Source organism: Microcaecilia unicolor, chromosome 1, assembly GCF_901765095.1.
Source record: "Microcaecilia unicolor chromosome 1, aMicUni1.1, whole genome shotgun sequence".
NCBI lineage: Eukaryota > Metazoa > Chordata > Amphibia > Gymnophiona > Siphonopidae > Microcaecilia > Microcaecilia unicolor.
Genome location: NC_044031.1, coordinates 572,247,224 through 572,266,844, shown reverse-complemented (window position 1 = coordinate 572,266,844; position 19,621 = coordinate 572,247,224). Strand labels below are relative to the sequence as shown.

The 19,621-nt window shown below is 43.8% G+C and overlaps 1 protein-coding gene across 1 annotated transcript in view; it reads left to right on the top strand.

Annotated features, from left to right (window-relative positions):
• The window catches only part of EXT1 (exostosin glycosyltransferase 1), a 533,287-nt gene that overhangs the window by 406,068 nt on the left and 107,598 nt on the right, over positions 1 to 19,621 (top strand). The window contains exons 2-3 of the mRNA XM_030218322.1: positions 7,649 to 7,742; positions 12,381 to 12,488. Of these exons, the coding sequence (XP_030074182.1) occupies positions 7,649 to 7,742; positions 12,381 to 12,488 (202 nt within the window). The remainder of the gene's footprint in view (positions 1 to 7,648; positions 7,743 to 12,380; positions 12,489 to 19,621) is intronic.

Genomic DNA, 19,621 nt, shown 5'->3' with positions numbered 1-19,621 from the left:
CAAGTCATGACTGAGCTTTTGTTCACTGATGCTTCTTGATTACTTATATATTTTTTATGTCCATTACATTTCTTCCCACTATTCCAGGACTTGTGAGATAGTTATGTCCATCAACCATTAGGTGGAGATAGAAAACACACAGAACTGAGCTACACACCCTATATATATACACCCAGTCATGTAGCCCAGTCCTCAGTATTTTCTATTTCCAGCAAATGGATGGATAGATTTTTCAGTGTCCGGTTTTAAGGTCGTGGCTCCTGGTCTGGTTGGTTAGCCGGTTCCCAGTTGAGTATTCTAGAGGTTTGGGTTAACAAACTCTTAGCCAGTGGTGCCAGTTCCCTGTCTCTGGATTAATCTGCTGCACTAAAGGAAATAAAATTATCAGGTAAGACATAATTTTACCTTTTAGTGCAGAAGGCTTCTACTGTTGGTCAGTGGAGCTCTGTGCTACTACTCTTCAGCAGCATATTTTAGTTTATCTGCACTCTTACCTGCCATAGCTCCGTCCTTGGTCCTGATCAGTTCGCTTGCATTTTGCCCTAAGTCAGTGTGTTCTGTGGTGGCATACCTAAGTAAGTTGTGTTTTAGGCTACACCTTTCACCTTCTGCAAAGTCACTCAGACCACTTCCGAATCAGATGGATTTCAGGATATAGTCTTTAACTGGGGCTGGGCTATCAACTCTGGAGGTTAACTACTTTCTGACCACTGTATTATTGATAGATTTATTCTGAAGGATTAGCTGAAGGAAAGACGGGAGAGGCTGTGGACCTCTCCCGTCTTTCACAGCTCCAGTCATCTCCTCTCTTTTGAGTTTTCCATGAGTCCATGCTATGGATTGCAGCTCATTCTTTTCTCCAAATCTGTGGGCACCTCAGTGGAATTTGATTGGATGGTCTTTCCCTATGGGGGGGACAACGGCTCTTCTATTTATTTTTTGGCCGCTAGTCTAAAAAAAAAAAAGTCAGCGATGTTTACCAGACAGCAGTTCAGTTCTTCAATTCGGCTAACAATTTTGCATGTCTGGCTTATCTTTGAATGACAGCTGTACTCTTCAGAATGTGTTCCTCATTTGAAGATTCTATAGGTTCTTTGGTGTTCTGCAGCTTCCTTCCTTCTTTCCATTTTCTTCCAGACTCGGGTGACTTGATTGGTCTCCAGACTGCACCTCCCAGCTGTTCTTGCTGTGTTTGGAGCTTTACAGTTCATCCTTGATTCTGCAACTGAACCAGTTAGCTGTTTAGAGCTCCTCCCATGCTTAGCCAGAATGCACAGGTCCAATTGTGTGAAGGAGGGAGCACTTTCAGTAGTAGTGGGCATAGCACCTGGAGGGGGTGATCCTGTGGTTGCAACTTAGACAGTGTGGCTGCAACTGTACCTCTGAGGTTGACTTCCTCATCTGACTGGATGGATCAACTACTCCACCCAGCCCTATTTCAAGCTGCTCCTCTGGTGGGCCTTCTAGATTGTCTTGCTCAACTAGGGCGCAGGTTTCACAGCCAGCTGTATAGGAGTCTATTTTCCACATTATGGTAGAATCTGGTTGCTCCTTCGTCTCTGGCCTGCTGCTTTGTGTTTCTTCTCTGTTTTCTAGTGTGGCACAATCGGTACATAAGTATTGCCATACTGGGACAGACCAAAGGTCCATGAAGCCCAGCATCCTGTTTCCAGCAGTGGCCAGGTCACAAATACCTGACAAGATCCCAAAAAAGTACAAAACATTTTATACTGCTTATCCCAGAAATAGTGGATTTTCCCCAAGTCCATTTAATAATGGTCTATGGACTTTTCCTTTAGGAAGCCGTCCAAAACCTTTTTTAAACTCCGCTAATCTAACCTCCTTTACCACATTCTATGACAAAGAATAGTGGATTTTCCCCGTCCATTTAATAATGGTCTATGGACTTTTCCTTTAGGAAGCCGTCCAAACCTTTTTTAAACTCCACTAAGCTAACCGCCTTTACCACATTCTCTGGCAATGAATTCCAGAGTTTAATTACACGTTGAGTGACGAAAAAAATTTCTCTGCTTCATTTTAAATTTACTACATTGTAGCTTCATTGCATGCCCCCTAGTCCTAGTATTTTTAGAAAGCGTATACAGACGCTTCACATCTACCCGTTCAACTCCACTCATTATTTTATAGACCTCTAGCATATCTCCCCTCAGCCGCCTTTTCTCCAAGCTGAACAGCCCTAGCCGCTTTAGCCTTTCTTCATAGGGAAGTTTTCCCATCCCCTTTATAATTTTCGTCGCCTTTCTCTGTACCTTTTCTAATTCACTGTATCTTATTTGAGATGCGGCTAGTGCAGCTCCTGGAAGCAAGCTGCGCTGATCGGGAGAGTTCCTATTTCGGCATATGTCTGTGCTATGCTGGCAGCTTTTTGGTATTGTATTGCAGGAGATTCTCTCCCTTCTTTGTTTCCTATCTCTGGGGTATTTGGTGGCAGGGGCTGTGTGCTGTCTCGGTGTTTGCTTGATTCCATTTCCAGCACCTGGGAACATAGGCAGCTGCTTCTACTGACCATGTAATATTCTTGTCTTTTTATAGGCTGTTAATGACTCAGTTCTTCCTATGACTCCTTAATTCTGCCATTCAGCAGTTGAGTTTGACAGGAATGAATTTGGGGGGACTGGTCACCAGTGAGTTCTCTCTATTACTGAGAATTTCCCTTTCATGACTTTCCAGTGTGTCATATTTCCACTGGTGTGCTGAGGAGACGTTGCCTACCTTCTTGTTCTTCTCATTGAGGGCCCTTTCCCTGGGTTCTGGTTCCTTGGCCTTAGGCTGTGCCCCACGGAGATCCTTCAGGAGAAGCTAAGGAAAGATCTACATGTGTGTTCTTAACTGGCACATTGTCTTTTAGTCTCTTTACCTATTCTTTTATTTCCAGAGGCAAGATTCTTCCTCTTTTATTCCTGGAGAATGCATTGCCTTCACTCTGATTTCAACTGCTATTGTTGTCAGGCTTGAGTTATTTTTTTCTTTTCTGTTTTTCTCTTAGAGTCATAGTCCCACCCTCTTTGGGAAACTGCTTTGTCATGTCCCACTGGACTGGTCTGGGATGAATGCAAAGGAAGGAAAAATTATGTCTTACCTGATCATTTTCTTTCCTTTAGTCCTACCAGACCAGTTCAGAAGCCCTACCTGTTGATTCTTTTTGATTTTTCAAAAGTTTTCTTTTCTTTGGATCCTTCGATTTCATGCGCCTTTGACTCAGCGAAATTATCTTCATATCAGTAGAGGATCTGCCTACCTTTTTGTGGTCATGCTTTGGTTGAGTCTGCACCTCCTGATTCAGTAGCCTATATGCCCGTCAGTAGAGGATATATCGACATATTTTTCCTGAGACCATGGTCACTTTTTAGTTGTGATGTGATCCAACAGTATGCATGAGAGCACCATCACTTTCCTAGTTAAAATACTGAACATTCTGGGGCTACGCAGTGTCCTTAAAGGGCGAATCACACAGAACTACTTTCTTTTTATGTCTCCATCTACTGGTGGGCATGCACAACATTCCTATTGGTCTGGACTGGACTGGTCTGGTAGGTGTAAAGGAAAGAAAATTATCAGGTAAAACATAATTTGTCCGTACTGACCCTCAAGCTAAATCACAACCACTAACAAGAACTAATACAGTTTCTCTTTTTTTTTTATTTGTGTGTTGCTGGGTTTGAGTTCTATTCAAATTTAGTTCTGCTTTGAAGTCTGTTTTGGAGTTTAATTAATGCAGTAGTGGTTTTTATTTCACTCTCACTGGAGGTAATCTTGATTCATTCACTGTGGCCTTTCTTTGTGCAAATTAGCTGTACACGCTTCTTTAAGCAAATGAGTCTTTGGAAGATATCTCTTCCTGATGAGGGGGTTTATCACTGAAAATTGTCATGTACCCATATGTCTGGAGGGCAAGGATGTAAAAATAGATTTAGCTGGACTGAGGCGATAAAAAGCCTTCCATGCCTACTGGCTGCGATTTATATTAGATGGTCTAGGCTGGAGGATCAGATTGCTGCAAGCCCCTCTCAGAGTGGCACTTTCTCCGAAGAAATGGGGGCTCATCAGACTTGCTGGTGATATGTCAGTGATTCACCAACAGGCTGAGAAGGGGTGTATTGATACCACTCACTGTTTTGAATGTTTGCAAGGGCTGCTGTTAGTTATTTTCAATTTGTTTTTACACATTGCATAATTAAGCTGTGGAATTTGTTGCCAGAGAATGTGATCAAGGTACCTAACATAGCAGGATTTAAAAGAGGTTTGAACAAGCTCCTGGAAGAAAACAACATGGTTAGCCAATTAGATCTGGGAGAGTCATTGCTTGTCCCTGGAAATGAGCTGTGAGAAATAGATGTACTTTTTGAGATCTGCCTGGTACATGTGACCTAGACTAGCCACTGATGGACCTTGGTCTGAGTCAGCACAACTTTATTTAGGTTCTTAGGCAGAGGAGGGGGTTTCAGCCCTAAGTCAAAGGTGTGTGCGTACCGGAGGGAGCTGCAGTGTGTGGCCTGCAGCCAAGGACTTTTATTGCATGGCAAAAGGCAGAAATAGAAATATTATCCAGAATAAAAATGGATTTGGCCTCTCTGGGCCCATCATCAAATGCATAGCTTACATTGCAGACCAATTATATGTGAATTTATCTTATGCATATTCATCATGGAGATCCCAACAACTCAGTTGGCTGTTGGGTCATTAAGACAGGTTTGGAAAGCCCGGTTCTAGTGACTGAGCTGAGCTGGGAGGTAACAGAAACACTATGGTAGCTGCAAATGAAGGCCCTTGGCACTGTAGCCGAGGAGATGTCAGTTTTGATTGGGAAGGAAGCAAAAAAAGAGTTTACTGCCCTGTGTGCAAACACACTGCATTTTAGACTAAGCAGGTATTTCTTGCTGAGAGATGGATCAGTGCATTTATAAATAAAGAGAGAAATGTAAGTGGTTTATGGATGTGTTTGGACTCTCCGCTGTCCCCTGAGATGAAACGCTATTGCTCTTAATTCTTCTCTGCCTTTCCTCAGCTAGTTTTGCAATTGAAATTTTATGTTTGTAGTCAAGCAGTGGAATTGTTGCATAGTTCTAAATCTTTTAATTCAATCACAACTTGGTATTTGCTTAAAGAGTATGATTCAAAATCCACAGCTTGCAAGTAAAGTTATGTATCATAAAGAGCAATGGGGAGGAAAAGACTTCAGATACCCGGTAAACCTCCACTTTTGCTTTAAATAGTGGGTACCGCACCGCTCAGCATTTACTTTTGAAACTTGACATTTACTATTGTATCTACATGTGTGTTCTTAAGCTGGCACATTGCCTTTTTTTTTTTTATTTGTACCCCGCACTTTTTCCTACTCATGGCAGGCTCAATGCGGCAGGCAATGGAGGGTTAAGTGACTTGCCCAAAGTCACAAGGAGCTGCCTGGGCCGGTAATCAACTCAGTTCCTCAGTTCCCCAGGACCAAAGTCCACCACCCTAACCACTAGGCCATTCCTCCACTCTCTTACCTTTTATTTCCAGATGCAAGATTCTTCCTCTTTTGGACCTTCATTGGACCCGAACTGTCCTTCCAACTATCGCCCCATCTCCCTCCTCCCTTTCCTTTCCTATCCAAGATACTTGAACGTGCTGTTCACCGTCTTTGCCTTGACTTTCTTTCATCTCAAGCTTTCTTGATCCACTTCAATCTGGCTTTCACCCCCTTCATTCAACCGAAACAGCACTTGCAAAAGTCTCCAATGACCTGTTCCTGGCCAGATCCAAAGGGCTGTATTCTATCCTCATCCTTCTCGATCTACCTGCTGCTTTTGACACTGCTGATCACAGCCTACTCCTTGATACACTGTCCTCACTTGGATTTCAGGGCTCTGTTCTTTCCTGGTTTTCTTCTTATCTCTCCCAGCGTACTTTTAGTGTATACTCTGGTGGATCCTCTTCTACTTCTATCCCACTGTCAGTTGGTATACCTCAGGGATCTGTCCCGGGACCTCTTCTTTTCTCCATCTATACTTCTTCCCTTGGTACTCTGATCTCATCCCAAGGTTTTCAGTATCATCTTTTCGCTGACGACTCCCAGATCTACCTCTCCACACCAGAAATCTCAGCAGGAATCCAGGCCGAAGTATCAGCCTGCCTGTCTGACATTGCTGCCTGGATGTCTCACCGCCATCTGAAACTAAACATGACCAAGACTGAGCTTCTTATCTTTCCACCTAAACCAACCTCTCCTCTTCCCCCATTTTCCATTTCTGTGGATAACACTCTCATCCTTCCTGTCTCATCAGCTCGTAACCTTGGGGTCATCTTTGACTCCTCTCTCTCTTTCTCTGCACATATTCAGCAATCTGCTAAAACCTGTCATTTCTTTCTCTATAATATCACCAAAATTCGCCCTTTCCTTTCTGAGCACACTACCAGAACCCTCATCCACACTCTTAGCACCTCTCGCTTAGACTATTGCAACTTGCTTCTCACAGGTCTCCCACTTAGCCATCTCTCTCCTCTTCAATCTGTTCAAAATTCTGCTGCATGACTAATATTCCGCCAATGTTGCTATGCTCATATTAGCCCTCTCCTCAAGTCACTTCACTGGCTTCCTATCCATTTCTGCATACAGTTCAAACTCTTCTTATTGACTTATAAGTGCATTCACTCTGCAGCTCCTCAGTACCTCTCCACTCTCATCTCTCCCTACATTCCTCCCCGGGAACTCCGTTCACTGGGTAAATCTCTCTTATCTGTACCCTTCTCCTCCACTGCTAACTCCAGACTCCGTTCCTTTTATCTTGCTGCCCCATATGCCTAGAATAGACTTCCTGAGCCGGTATGTCAAGCTCCATCTCTGGCCGTCTTCAAATCTAAGCTAGAAGCCCACCTTTTTGATGCTGCTTTTAACTCCTAACCCTTATTCACTTGTTCAGAACCCTTATTTTATCATCCTCACTTTAATATTCCCTTATCCTTATTTGTCCATTTGTTTGTCCTAATTAGACTGTAAGCTCTGTCGAACAGGGACTGTCTCTTGAACATGTTTAAGTGTACATCACTGCGTACGTCTAGTAGCGCTATAGAAATGATAAGTAGTAGTAGTTTTATTCTTGGAGGATGCTTTGCCTTCACCATATCTCTGATTTCAACTGCTATTGTTGTCCCTTTCTATTGGAATTAAAGATAAAAATATAAAAAAATTACTAAAATATAAAAGGGAGGCACAAGGGCGAGGTTTTTTTTTACTTTTACAATGGTAAACGTCAAGTTTCAAAAGTAAATGCTGAGCGGCGCGGTACCCACTATTTAAAGCAAAAGTGGAGGTTTACCGGGTATCTGAAGTCTTTTCCTCCCCATTGCTCTTTATGATACAGTGATAACTTTATTTGCAAGTTGTGGATTTTGAATAGTTCTAAATCTGTAAATCTTTAAAGCATTAGTCTTTTTTTCCACCATCCCTCCCATTCCTTTGTGTGCTCTGTATTAGATACTTAGGGTCTGCTCCTTCTCCATTCTCCACAAAAAAAACAAAAAGTGAGAAACATACAGACCCTCGGCTTTATGCTTGGTGTTCAAGTTTGTACCTGATCCAAAGTGCAGAAGTGATTCAGGGATGCAGAGACGTTAGCACTCACTTGCTTTCTCTTCTCTCTCCTAGGTATGATTACCGTGAAATGCTGCACAATGCCACTTTCTGTCTGGTTCCTCGTGGCCGCAGGCTGGGATCCTTCAGGTTTCTGGAGGCACTGCAGGTAAGAGTTTGTTTATTAGTTGCTTAATATATCACCTAATGAAGGGGCACAAAAGGCAGTTTCTGCGAGGACAAGCAGGCCATATTCTCATATGTGGGTGACATCATCCACGTCACCCTTTGTAGAGTGCTTTTAAAACGTATATGTTTTTAAAAGCATGCGCTAGTGTCCCCACCATACATGTCTGAGTGCTTTCCTGTCATGTCCCCTACCTCAGCGCAAGCGTTGTCTTCGGGCTGCGCAGGATCCCGTTGACATACACACTTGACTGGCACAGCCCTGAGCCATGTGTGTGTGGTTCTTCTCTGGCTGCAGTCTCCTTGATTGCTTTGCTTCCATGCACCTGGCTCTGCTCTCTCTCTCTGCCTGGCTTCCAGGCTCCTTGATTGCTTTGCTTCCACCCACCTGGGTCTGCTGTTCCTCTGCCTGGCTTCCCTTGCTTCTCTCCTATTGGTCTTCCGGTTCCTCCTTCCCCTGCTCTTGTCCTATGACTGTGCCCCTTCTCCCTGCTGATGTCAGATGCCAGGACTTTATCAGCTGAGCTCTCCCTAGACTCCTTGCTTCGACTTCTACTTTGGTAGGTGTTACTTGCTCAGTAGTGTTCTTCTCCTCTACTTTGTTCTTCGTTACTTACTCTGCCTGTAACTAGATTACTCTTGTATCTGCTGCCTGCCTACTGACTCTGCCTGTACCTGGATTACTCTCGTGTCTGCTGCCTGCCTACTGACTCTGCCTGTACCTGGATTACTCTTGTGTCTGCTGCCTGCCTCCTGACCTTGCCTGTACCTGGATTACTCTCTTGACCTGCTGCCTGCCTACTGACTCTGCCTGTACCTGGATCACTCTCTTGCCTGCTGCCTGTCTGGCCGTCACGTTCATCACCCCGCTTCCTGCTCCATCTCGTAAGCTCTGCAGGCCGCCCGCACCTAGGGGCTCAACCTCTGGAGAACAGTGGGCAGCGCAGGTGGAACCCGGGATTGTGCGGCCACTAAGCAGAATCTGGTCCGAGTACCGGGCTCAGCAGCACTCTACTTGGTACAAGAACTCACAGGTCTGACATTTCCTGCCTGCCGCTAGAGCGCAGGACCAACAGTTTCCCTTCATCCTCACAGCATCTAGTGCTTGAGTTTGTTTTTTCATGCTTTTTTGCGCCTTCACTGCAGGGCTTTTTCCTGATTTTTGTTTTATTTTTCTTCAGAAAATTTCCTCTCCCTTACTTTGTTTTAGTAAGTTTTTCCCTACTTTTAAGTTTCCTTTTACTTTTGGTGCACTCAGTAGGCCCTTTTAGGCCTGAGCTCCGATCGTGCATTTGTCCCTTTCTTTTTTCTGGTGCTTGCCTCTTTTTTTTCAGTCACCATCGATCCATTTGATTTGGCCACAGCTGTTTTCCCTTCCATGTCATCAAAGGTTCCCAGTGTCTTTAAGCACTGTGCCCACTGCAATAGGACCATCTCTGGCAAAGGCATACATTCTTGATGTCTTCAGTGTCTGGGGCCAGAACATTCCCCTGCCAGTTGTATTCTTTGTTTGCGTATGCAGAAAAGAACCCAGCTGTCCAGAGGGGCTCAGAAAGAAAGTTTTTGAGCCCGGTCCAAATTGTCAACATCAGCTCTTGCACTGGCTGCGAGACTCATGTCAGACACTGAGAGTGGACGTGCATCGAGTAAGTCTCCACCTGCCTCAACACCAGCCACTGTGCAGGGCCCCCAGGACCAATCGGCATCAGACCTGACTCTGAGGATGTGTGGGGATTCAACATCATCCTCATGTGCACCGAGGAGTGTAGATGCTCGGTATCGGGTGAAGGCCAAGAAGCATAAGCATTGATCCCTCTTGGCACATGGTACCAGGGGCACCGAAGGATCCGGTCCCAAAGAACCATCAGCACCGGGATGACTGCTCCCCCTCCATCGTAGAGGTGCTAATACGAGGGTCTCCATGATGCCAGAAACAGGGGCCTGCATTGACCCCGATGGTTCAGCAGACTGCCTCTGCTCCGACACCCCAGCCTTTCCTGATGTCGGTCCTTGATGAGTGCATCAGGGCCATGCTCCATGAGCACTTGGCAGGGCTACCGCAGTAGAGTGCGTGGGCATCTGGATGAAACACAATAAGGGAGAGACTGACCAAATCGTGCTCCTGTGTGACTTCTCCTAGTCATCTTAACCCGTTTCATCTCACAATGAGATGGCCTGTAATTTTTCATAGCCCTCTTGGGCTTTTTGGTGGACAACCTACCTGAAGACGTTAGCACCAAACAAATCCCAATAATCTGCAACCTACTGAGAAAAACCAATACTAGTAAACATACAGGACACACTAACAGACACCTCTTAGAGAGCTCTGACACCGAGCTCCATACCCCAAATGTCCATAGGCCACTCACCAAGCACACTGCATGACTCTTCTGAACCTGACCAAACAACCCTCTGGCTCTGACTACATAGCCAACCAAACTCCTGCACCAGCAATCTATATCAATGCAAGATCTGTGGTAAACAAGACAGTATTAATAAGGGAGCTACTAGAATCATCTGATCTAGGCTTTTTGTTTATCTCTGAAATATGGCTCACAGAAGTCAACAGCCCGATACTATCCCACTTATACCCAACCGGATATGACATTCTCCACTCTCCAAGACTAAACAAAAAAAGAGGAGGTCTGGCACTCATTTATAAGAGCTTTCTACACATATCCTTAGTACAGGGGTGTTCCCAGAACTGGAGTACATGCTATGTAAACTCCATGCCAACTCCAAAGGAACCAGTCAGATCGCTCTACTCCTGATCTATCATCCACCAGGAACCTGGACTAAGGCCGAACTTACCATATTAGAAGTCATCTCGGCTGCTATGTCCCAATTTCTCAGAGTACTCATTCTTTCCATATTATTTGACTAATAATTGCTCAAATATTAACACCAGACGTATACATTCAATAATATCAACTATATAACATTTGTTGTATTTATTGAACTTTAACTCATTACATTCATGCACACCCGATAAAGTCCCTCCTAAGATTTTTCCATAAACAAAACCAGCTGCAATAATGTCCAACGCTGTATGTCCACCTGAAGATGATCTTGTAAACTTAACATAACAGCGTATTCCAACGCTGTATGTCCACCTGAAGATGATCTTGTAAACTTAAAGTAACAGCGTGTTCCAACGCTGTATGTCCACCTGAAGATGATCTTATAATCTTAACGCTTGTAATCCCACACACCTTGGAGTCGTTTTCAGTACTATTGTACTGTACTGCTTGTCCTGCACTCTCGCGGTGGGTGAGAAGGAACTTGCGCATGCATGGTGGGGACACTAATGCGTGCTGTTAAAGACATATATGCATTAAAAGCATGCCGCACCGGGCGACGTGGATTGTGTCACCCACATGTGAGAATTAACGGCCTGCTGTTCTTGGAGAATACCTGCTACGGGTAAGTATCTTCGCTTCACAGTCTAACTCTAGAAGGAAAGGAATACTGTGTGAAATAGAGAGCAGAAGCAAAGGGGGAAGAAGGGGGAAGGGGGAGGGTTCCTACAGCAACCTTGACCTGTGGGAACGTGATTGGAATTTCAGCAGGGATTTCCACCTGGAAAAAATGAGTTGGGTCCTTTTGGTGACTAGGAATCCACTCTGCATCTGATGAAAGTTCCTGCTTGGAGAATCCCAGCACAGAACTATTATGACACTTGACTTCCTTGGGTTCATTGGAGGGGTTAGAGGGAGATGTGCCCCGTCACTCGCCTGTCTTCCACAGGTGTGAGCATTCTGCCTCCTTAATAATAGAGGGTTGATGGTGGTCACGCTGAATTTATAACTCACCGGGATCTGGAAGTGAACACTTAAAAACAGATAATTCAGTGCATTAGCATTTATTAATGCAATATATAGATGAGCAAGCTCTGCTTGAATGTAAACTTGAAAATGTTGCCTCTTAAAGTAACATTTCTCTGTGTGTGTGTGTTTTTTTTTAATGTAAATCCTCTGATGCCGCGCTCGGCAAAGGGTCCACCACTTTGCTTTAAGAGAGGAAATTTGAATCATTTCAGAGCCTGATAGAAATTTGTAGCAGCTGAATATTACTGTTAGGTGTATAAAGTTATATGTCTAAGTGGCACATGCCGTTGTTGCCTCATCCATCTTTCTTTGCTGATGTTAAACGTGAAATGGCAAGTTTATGCTTCTGAGCTTTTTGCTCCACGGAGAGGGGGTGAAGAGGGTTTAATATTCCAAAGCACATATATGGTGGTGTGCTGTCCACATGAATGCCTTTCAAAAAAATAAATTCCTGGGGCTTGAATAGATAAACTTTGGACATATGAATTGTTGCACATCCAAAATAATCTATCCAGGTAGGGCCCGGGGGGCCATTTAGACATCTAACTGTGTCTATGCGGTGATATTCAGTGTTAAAAAATATAAAATAGATGGTCAAGTGGGTGCGCAGAGTTAGCAGGTATAACTTGAAATGTCCAGTTTGAATGCTTCAACTTACATGTGGATATTCAGCTGTGCCACTGAATAGATGTAATTTGAAAGTCTAGGTGCAGCTGAATATTGACCTCTGAATGAATAAGTTGGTGCGAGAGTATGTATGGAGAAGTAACATGTTATGATGCCTTGTTCTGCAGGCTGCGTGTGTCCCAGTTATGTTGAGTAATGGATGGGAGCTTCCCTTCTCTGAAGTCATAGACTGGAACTTAGCTGCCATCATCGGGGATGAGAGGTTGTTACTGCAGGTAAGAAGCAGCCGGAGCTTCTAGTGCATTCAATGATTGTTTGCTACACAGATCTCCACAGTATGTAAGGGTTTACCAACCATGTAAGCCTGGTTCAAATCCCACTGCTTCTGCTCTTGAACAACTCACATAACCCTCCATTGCCTCAAGTACAAAAATTAGAGTGTCATCCCTCCAGGGAGAGGGAAATATGTACTGCACCTGAATGTAATTCACCTTGAGCTACTACTGAAAAAGGTATGAGCAAAATCCAAACAAATAAATAATAAACCCTGTCCTGAGCTGAGCCATGGAAATGGGTGTAGGGAGGTACCGTGAAAGAAATAATGTCCCATCACTTCAAGTCTGCTGCTCTTCCTCACTTTGTATGCTTGTTTCTCCCCCCCCCCCCCCCCCCCCCCCCACCCTTAAGTAGTTTTACATGCTTTGGTATTGCTTGCTGTTTCTGCTAAAAATTCATCTCTACTTGTTTTCTGAGAGGGTCCTACCTACTCCCTTTCACTAACTTTGACCCTATGCATATTTTAATGTGACATTCACTTGAGTGACCACAGCACAAATTTGACCTCAACGTGAAGCCATGTAAGAACCCAAAGAACCCTCTAGTCTGCCCATTCCTGATAAAATACCACAGAGCTTATCCAGTGTCGACCTTTATCTTCACATCTGTGCTTTTCTCATCTCATGCTCACTTGAGCTCTTTTACTGGCATGGCCTCCACCATTATCAGCAGGAAATGTACTCCACCTATCTATCACCCTGTCTGTGAAGAAATATTTTTTTATGTTACCTCTACTCCCTTATTTTGTTTCATAACACAGAACTTTGCCTTTCTTGGTGTTGATGGGCCTGGTTCTAGTCTATTTTGGTAGGTGTTTGCTGGATTGCTTTTACGCTGACTCCAAACTTTTGGAAGTACAGCCAGTGAGATAACACTTCTTTCTAGAAACATTTGAGTCTTAGGTTCTCATTTATGGGCCACAGTTTGAGAATGAGGATACTGTGAGTGCCAGGAATCTGTAATCAATAATGATGAAGCTCTACTGTTGGTTTCCCTTTCTTCCTGTTTCTCCTCTTTTTTTAACCTATTATAATTTCTTTTAGTGTATCAGGGCAATTCAACACGGTATCCAGAAAAAAATGGGACTCCCAACATTTTTCCAAATAACTCAAAAACAAATTACAAATATTTTAAAAAATATTACTATTATTGACAGGCGTTACTGCAAAGTGCTGTAAAAACTCGGATGATTCCTGTTTTCAAAATAACATTGTTCAGGAAGTGACCATTAAGATCTGTTTTAACAAAATGGCATTTAGGGAAGAAGAAAAAAGTTGCGATTAAATTTTTGCAACAAATTGAGGCATACGGCGCAAAGCATTTCCTAAGGGAGTTTCCTAATAAAGGGTGAAGTAACGTATTTTCAAAGGTCATACTAAATGTTTAATGTTTTTCTGGACACCATGTACAAACAGGTGCCTAGAAGTACATGCAACTTGTATGCATCTTTGTTGCTAATAATTGACAGTCATGCATGTATATGCACTAGGTGCTATTCTATAAGGGGGGCAGGGCATGCATGTGGGTGAGCCATGGGCGTGTCACCAAACAACGAGCACAACTTGTAGAATACTGTTGATTGGTGCTTCTAGGTGCACCCACTTACACTAGCCATTGACCTGGCATAAATGATTATGTCTAACTTTTAGCATGCCAGAGTGGATTTGTGCTAGTATTCTATAATGAGTTAGGAACACCTAAATGCCATTATAGAATTTAGCACTAAGGGCGCTTTAAGCACTAAGCCGCGTAAGCATCAGCGCGCACCCAGCATGCGTCAAAATGGAGTTACCACCCGGCTACCGCATGGCTCTCATGATAATTTCATTTTTGGCGCGCATCTGATACACGCGGCCGAAAAATAACTTTTCATTTTGGGTGCCCGGTTAGCGCATGAGACTTTACTGCTAGGTCAGTGGCTGGAGTTAAGGTGGCAGACCCAAAATGGATACATGGCAATTTTGATTTTGCCGCACGTCCATTTTTGGCAAAAAGGCCTTTTCTATAGGCACACTGAAAAATGGATCAACGCACACCCAAAACCCGCACCTACACTACCACAAGTCATTTTTCAGCGCACCTTAGTAAAAGGACCCCTATGCACACCCCATTGTGGCTCCTACTTCTTGGTGCCAATTCTAGAATTGCCCTCTATATATAAGTAGACACTGTCGTAAACTATCAACATGGCTTATCAATATGTGGTATATCAAAAAAATGTTAAACTTGAAACCTGAATATGTATCTAAGGCACAAAATTATGCAGACATCCAACTGGAATTTCTTACTGATCTCCTGACAGAAGGGGAGGGAAGAGAAAGGACTCCCTACCCTCAGCATTCATCTTCCTACAAGTGCTGTAATCCTGAGTATGATCTGAAGGTTTGTGCTGACCACACAAGCCATTAGATTTTTGTACCATGGGGAAGTTCTGATATGACAAGGTTGTTTGCTTAGAATAACTAGATTTAAAAACAAAATCCTGCTTGGGCCTCATCACTGTTCCTGACCTGATGGAGGGGAAAGGAAAGCGAAGAAATGCTGGACATAGATGGAGGGGAGGGAAGACAGAGGAGGAGATGCACATGGATGGAGGGGAGAGAGGAGAAATTCTGGACATGGAGGGAGGGAAGACAGGGGAAGGGGATGCACACGGATGGAGGGGAGGGGAGAGAGGAGAAATGCTGGACATGGAGGGGAGGAAATACAAAGGAAGCAGATTCACATGGATGGAGGGGAGAGAGAGAAGAAATGTTAGACATGGATGGCGGAGAGGGAAGACAGAGGAGGAGATGCATATGGATGGATGGGAGAGAGAAGAAATTCTGGACATGGATGGAGGGGAGGGAAGGCAGAGGAAGGAGATGCACATGGAGAGAGGAGAAATCCTGGACATGGATGGAGGGGAGAGAAGAGAGGAAGTGAGATGAACATCGATGGAGAGGCAGAGAGAAAAGAGAAATGCTGGACATGGATGGAGGAGAGGCAAGAGAGAGGAAGGAGATGCATATAGATGGAGGGAAGAGGAAGGAGGTGCATACTGACGGAGATGGGGGAAAGGAAAAAGAGGAGATAAAGTGCACATGGATGGAGGGGATAGAAGACAGAGGAAGGAGATGCATACTGAACGTAGATGAGGGAAAGGAAAAAGAGGAGAAAACGTACACATGGATGGAGAAAATAGGCAAAACTGGATCCGCTCTATACCTCCTCCAGACAAGTCCGTTAAGGACCCAGCTTTTACCTATGGATGTAGGGCAAGAAATGATGAAGAAAGGAGGGAAGTAAAAAAATTAATGGAAAGCAAGCCTTGGAAACGGAGTTAAGAGAACAGATAGAGAACAGCAGAGTCAGAGACTGGGACCACCAACATGATCATAAAAACAGTCACCAGATAACAAAGGTAGAAAAAAATCATTTATTTTCATTTTAGTGTTTGGAATATGTCCAATTTGAGAATTTACATCTACTGTCTTATTTTGCAATGTATAGCAATTTGTTTCTTTCTTTTTTTCTGGTATTGTGCTACATCAGAGTCTAGCTTCTTAGGATTTCAGGTTAATTTTTGAAGAATTTGAAGAGGGGCTATCTGTCTCTGTTTGCATGTGTGACTGCAAGGCCAAGTGTCTGAATAGAGATCTGTTTGTTAGGTTCTGAGATTTTGATAGCATATTGCTTCAGGTTTGGCAAGACTGTTCTCCTAATTCCTGGTCTGTAAGCTAATTTGGTTTGTGTCATTTTGGGTATACTGGAGCTGTAACAGCTTACAGAAATTATTTATAATGAAAAAACCCCCCAAGTTATTTTTCTTCTCCTATAATGGTGTAATATTTTCAATGACGCCTGTTTATATGCACCATGGCCGGTAAAAGGGGTTTAGCTACTATAGGGGCGGAGCCATAGTGACCCTGCCTCTGGATGGGTAGGGGGCATCGACTAATAGGCTGCAGGAGGGTGCCAGAAACCCTAGCACCAGCCCTGGTTAAATTGCAAGAGGACCTTATGAGATTGGGCATCCAAATGTCAGATGAGGTTTAATGTGAGGAAGTTCAAAGTTATGCATATGAGAAAGAGGAACCCAACTTATAGCTACATTATGCAAGGTTCCACATTAGGAATCACCGCTCAGGAAAAGGATCTAGGTGTCTTCGTTGAGGATATGTTGAAACCCTCTGCTTAGTGCACAGTGGCAGCTAAGAAAGCAAATAGAACGTTAGGAATTATTAGGAAAAGAATGGAAAACAAAAATGAGAATGTTATAATGCCTTTGTATCGCTCCAGTATCCTCACCTCGAATACTGTGTGCTGTTCTGGTCATTGAATCTCAAAAAAGTATAGAGAAGGGCAACAGAAATGATATTGGGGGGATAGGACGACTTCACCATGAGGAAAGGCTAAAGGGGCTTGGGCAGTGCATGCAAATCAATTTCATGCATATTTATTGTGGATATTCTGAAAACCTGACTGGCAAGGGGGTACTCCAGGACCGACTTGGGAAACACTTTTGTGGACAATATGCTGAAATCTTCTGCCCAGTGTGCGCCGGCAACCAAGAAAGCAAACGGGATGCAAAATAAGATCAAGAATATTATAATGCCTCTGTATAACTCCTTGGTTCGACCTCACCTTGAGTATTACGTTCAGTTCTGGTCACTGTAGCTCAAAAAAGATATAGTGGAATTAGAAAAGGTTCAAAGAAGAGCAACCAAAATGATAATCAAAACCTTACCAATTCAAGTTAACATTGAACTCTTTTTATTTGTTTACTTTAATAACATGACTACTGTTGAATGTTTTTACATCTACCCTTGACTTTTAATACCTGAAGTGAACTGTATATCTACTTCTTACAACTTATCCTATATTTTCTGTACTGAAATGCAATAATACTCTGTATTTCTCATTCCGGAATGGTGATCGCCATTACGGCATAATGTAAGCCACATTGAGCCTGCAAATAGGTGGGAAAATGTGGGATACAAATGCTATAAATAAATAAAGGGGGTGAAACTCCTCTTGTATGAGGAAAGGCTAAAGAAGTTAGGGCTCTTCAGCTTGGAAAAGAGGTGGCTGAGAGGGGATATGACGAAGAGGCTTAGTATTCTTCCTTGAAACTTCTCAATGTGCATAGAGTCCTCATTAGATATCTGGAAGTCACAAATGAGTTTTGCAATTCGGACAGACTGTTTGTTTGTGCTTTTTGGTAAACAGAGGCATGACCTTATGGCTTCCAAGCCCACAATTGCTAGATGGCTGAAGAAGACTATCTCATTAGATTATTTGCTTGTGGGGAGCATTCTACGCAGTGTACAGCAACATCCTGGGTGGAGACTACCTTACTGTTGCTGGTGGATATTTGCAAGGCTGCAACGTGGTTAGCACTGCTGATCTGTTGTTAGTGACCTGTTATTAAACTCATCCATAATACCTGAAGATTGGAGGGTGGCCAATGTATCGCCGATTTTTAAAAAGGGTTGCAGGGTGATCCGGGAAATTACAGACCAGTAAGCCTGATGTAAGTGCTGGGTAAAATAATGGAAACTATTATAAAGAATAAAATTATGGAACACATAGATAAACATGGTTTAATGAGACAAAAGAACAGATGAAACAATCCTCGCAGATAACAGTCAAACACAGTGAAGATGACAATGAAATCATAAACAGTCACTTTGGTGCTGATTGAACTTTAATCCAAACAAGACACAACTGAACACGGGCCTGTGTTTTGGCCACCTGGCCTGCCTCAGGAGTCCAGTCTTGTAAGAGATGCTGTACACAAATCACTACACACCAAACGTTGTATTAAACAAAAGATGTCAACAAGAGCACGGCTGTCACCCCTGCTTCAACTAGCGCTCTACAAACTCTGGACGTGCTGTTTGTGATTTCATTGTCATATTCGTTCATTTCATGAGACAAAGCCAACATATGCTCCGGCCTCCACAAGACCTGAGGTCTGGCTACGCGTTGTCATATAATGCTGGATATAATAATTATACATCCAGCAGTGTACATAAAGTAAAGTGGATGTGTTTGGTGCGTTCTTTGGACAGCATGGATTACATATCTAATCTATAAATATAAGCAGTGATATTAGGCTGCTGCATGCATAGATTACAGACTTAGCTAAAGTGGTATAACTGGCACAGCATAGCTACTGTAAATGTAAATCTACTTCTTGACACACTGTCCTCCTTTGGGTTCCAGGGCTCTGTCCTCTCCTGGTTCTCCTCTTATCTCTCCCATCGTACCTTCAGAGTACACTCTCATGGTTCGTCCTCCTCCCCTATCCCGCTCTCTGTTGGAGTTCCTCAGGGATCTGTCCTTGGGCCCCTTCTTCTTTTTTCAATCTACACCTCTTCCTTAGGCTCCCTGATCTCTTCTCATGGTTTCCACTATCATCTTTATGCTGACAACACCCAGCTTTATCTCTCCACACCAGAAATCACTGCAGAAAGCCAGGCCAAGGTATTGGCCTGCTTATCCGACATTGCTGCCTGGATGTCCAACTGCCACCTGAAACTGAACATGGCCAAGACTGAACTTATTGTTTTCCCACCCAAACCCACTTCTCCTCTCCCTTCACTCTCTATCTCAGTTGATAACACCCTCATCGTCCCCGTCTCATCTGCCCCCAACCTCGGTGTCATCTTCGACTCCTCCCTCTCCTTCTCTGCGCATATCCAGCAGATAGCCAAGACCTGTCGCTTCTTCCTCTATAACATTAGCAAAACTCGCCCCTTCCTCTCCGAGCACACCACCCGAACTCTCATCCACTCTCTCATTACCTCTCGCCTTGACTACTGCAACCTACTCCTCACCGGCCTCCCACGTAGCCATCTATCCCCCCTTCAGTCCGTTCAGAACTCTGCCGCATGTCTTATCTTCCGCCTTAACCGATATACTCATATCACCCCTCTCCTCAAGTCACTTCACTGGCTTCCGATCAGATACCGAATACAGTTCAAGCTTCTCCTACTCACCTACAAATGCACTCGATCTGCAGCCCCTCCTTACCTCTCTACCCTCATCTCCCCTTACGTCCCTACCCGTAACCTCCGCTCTCAAG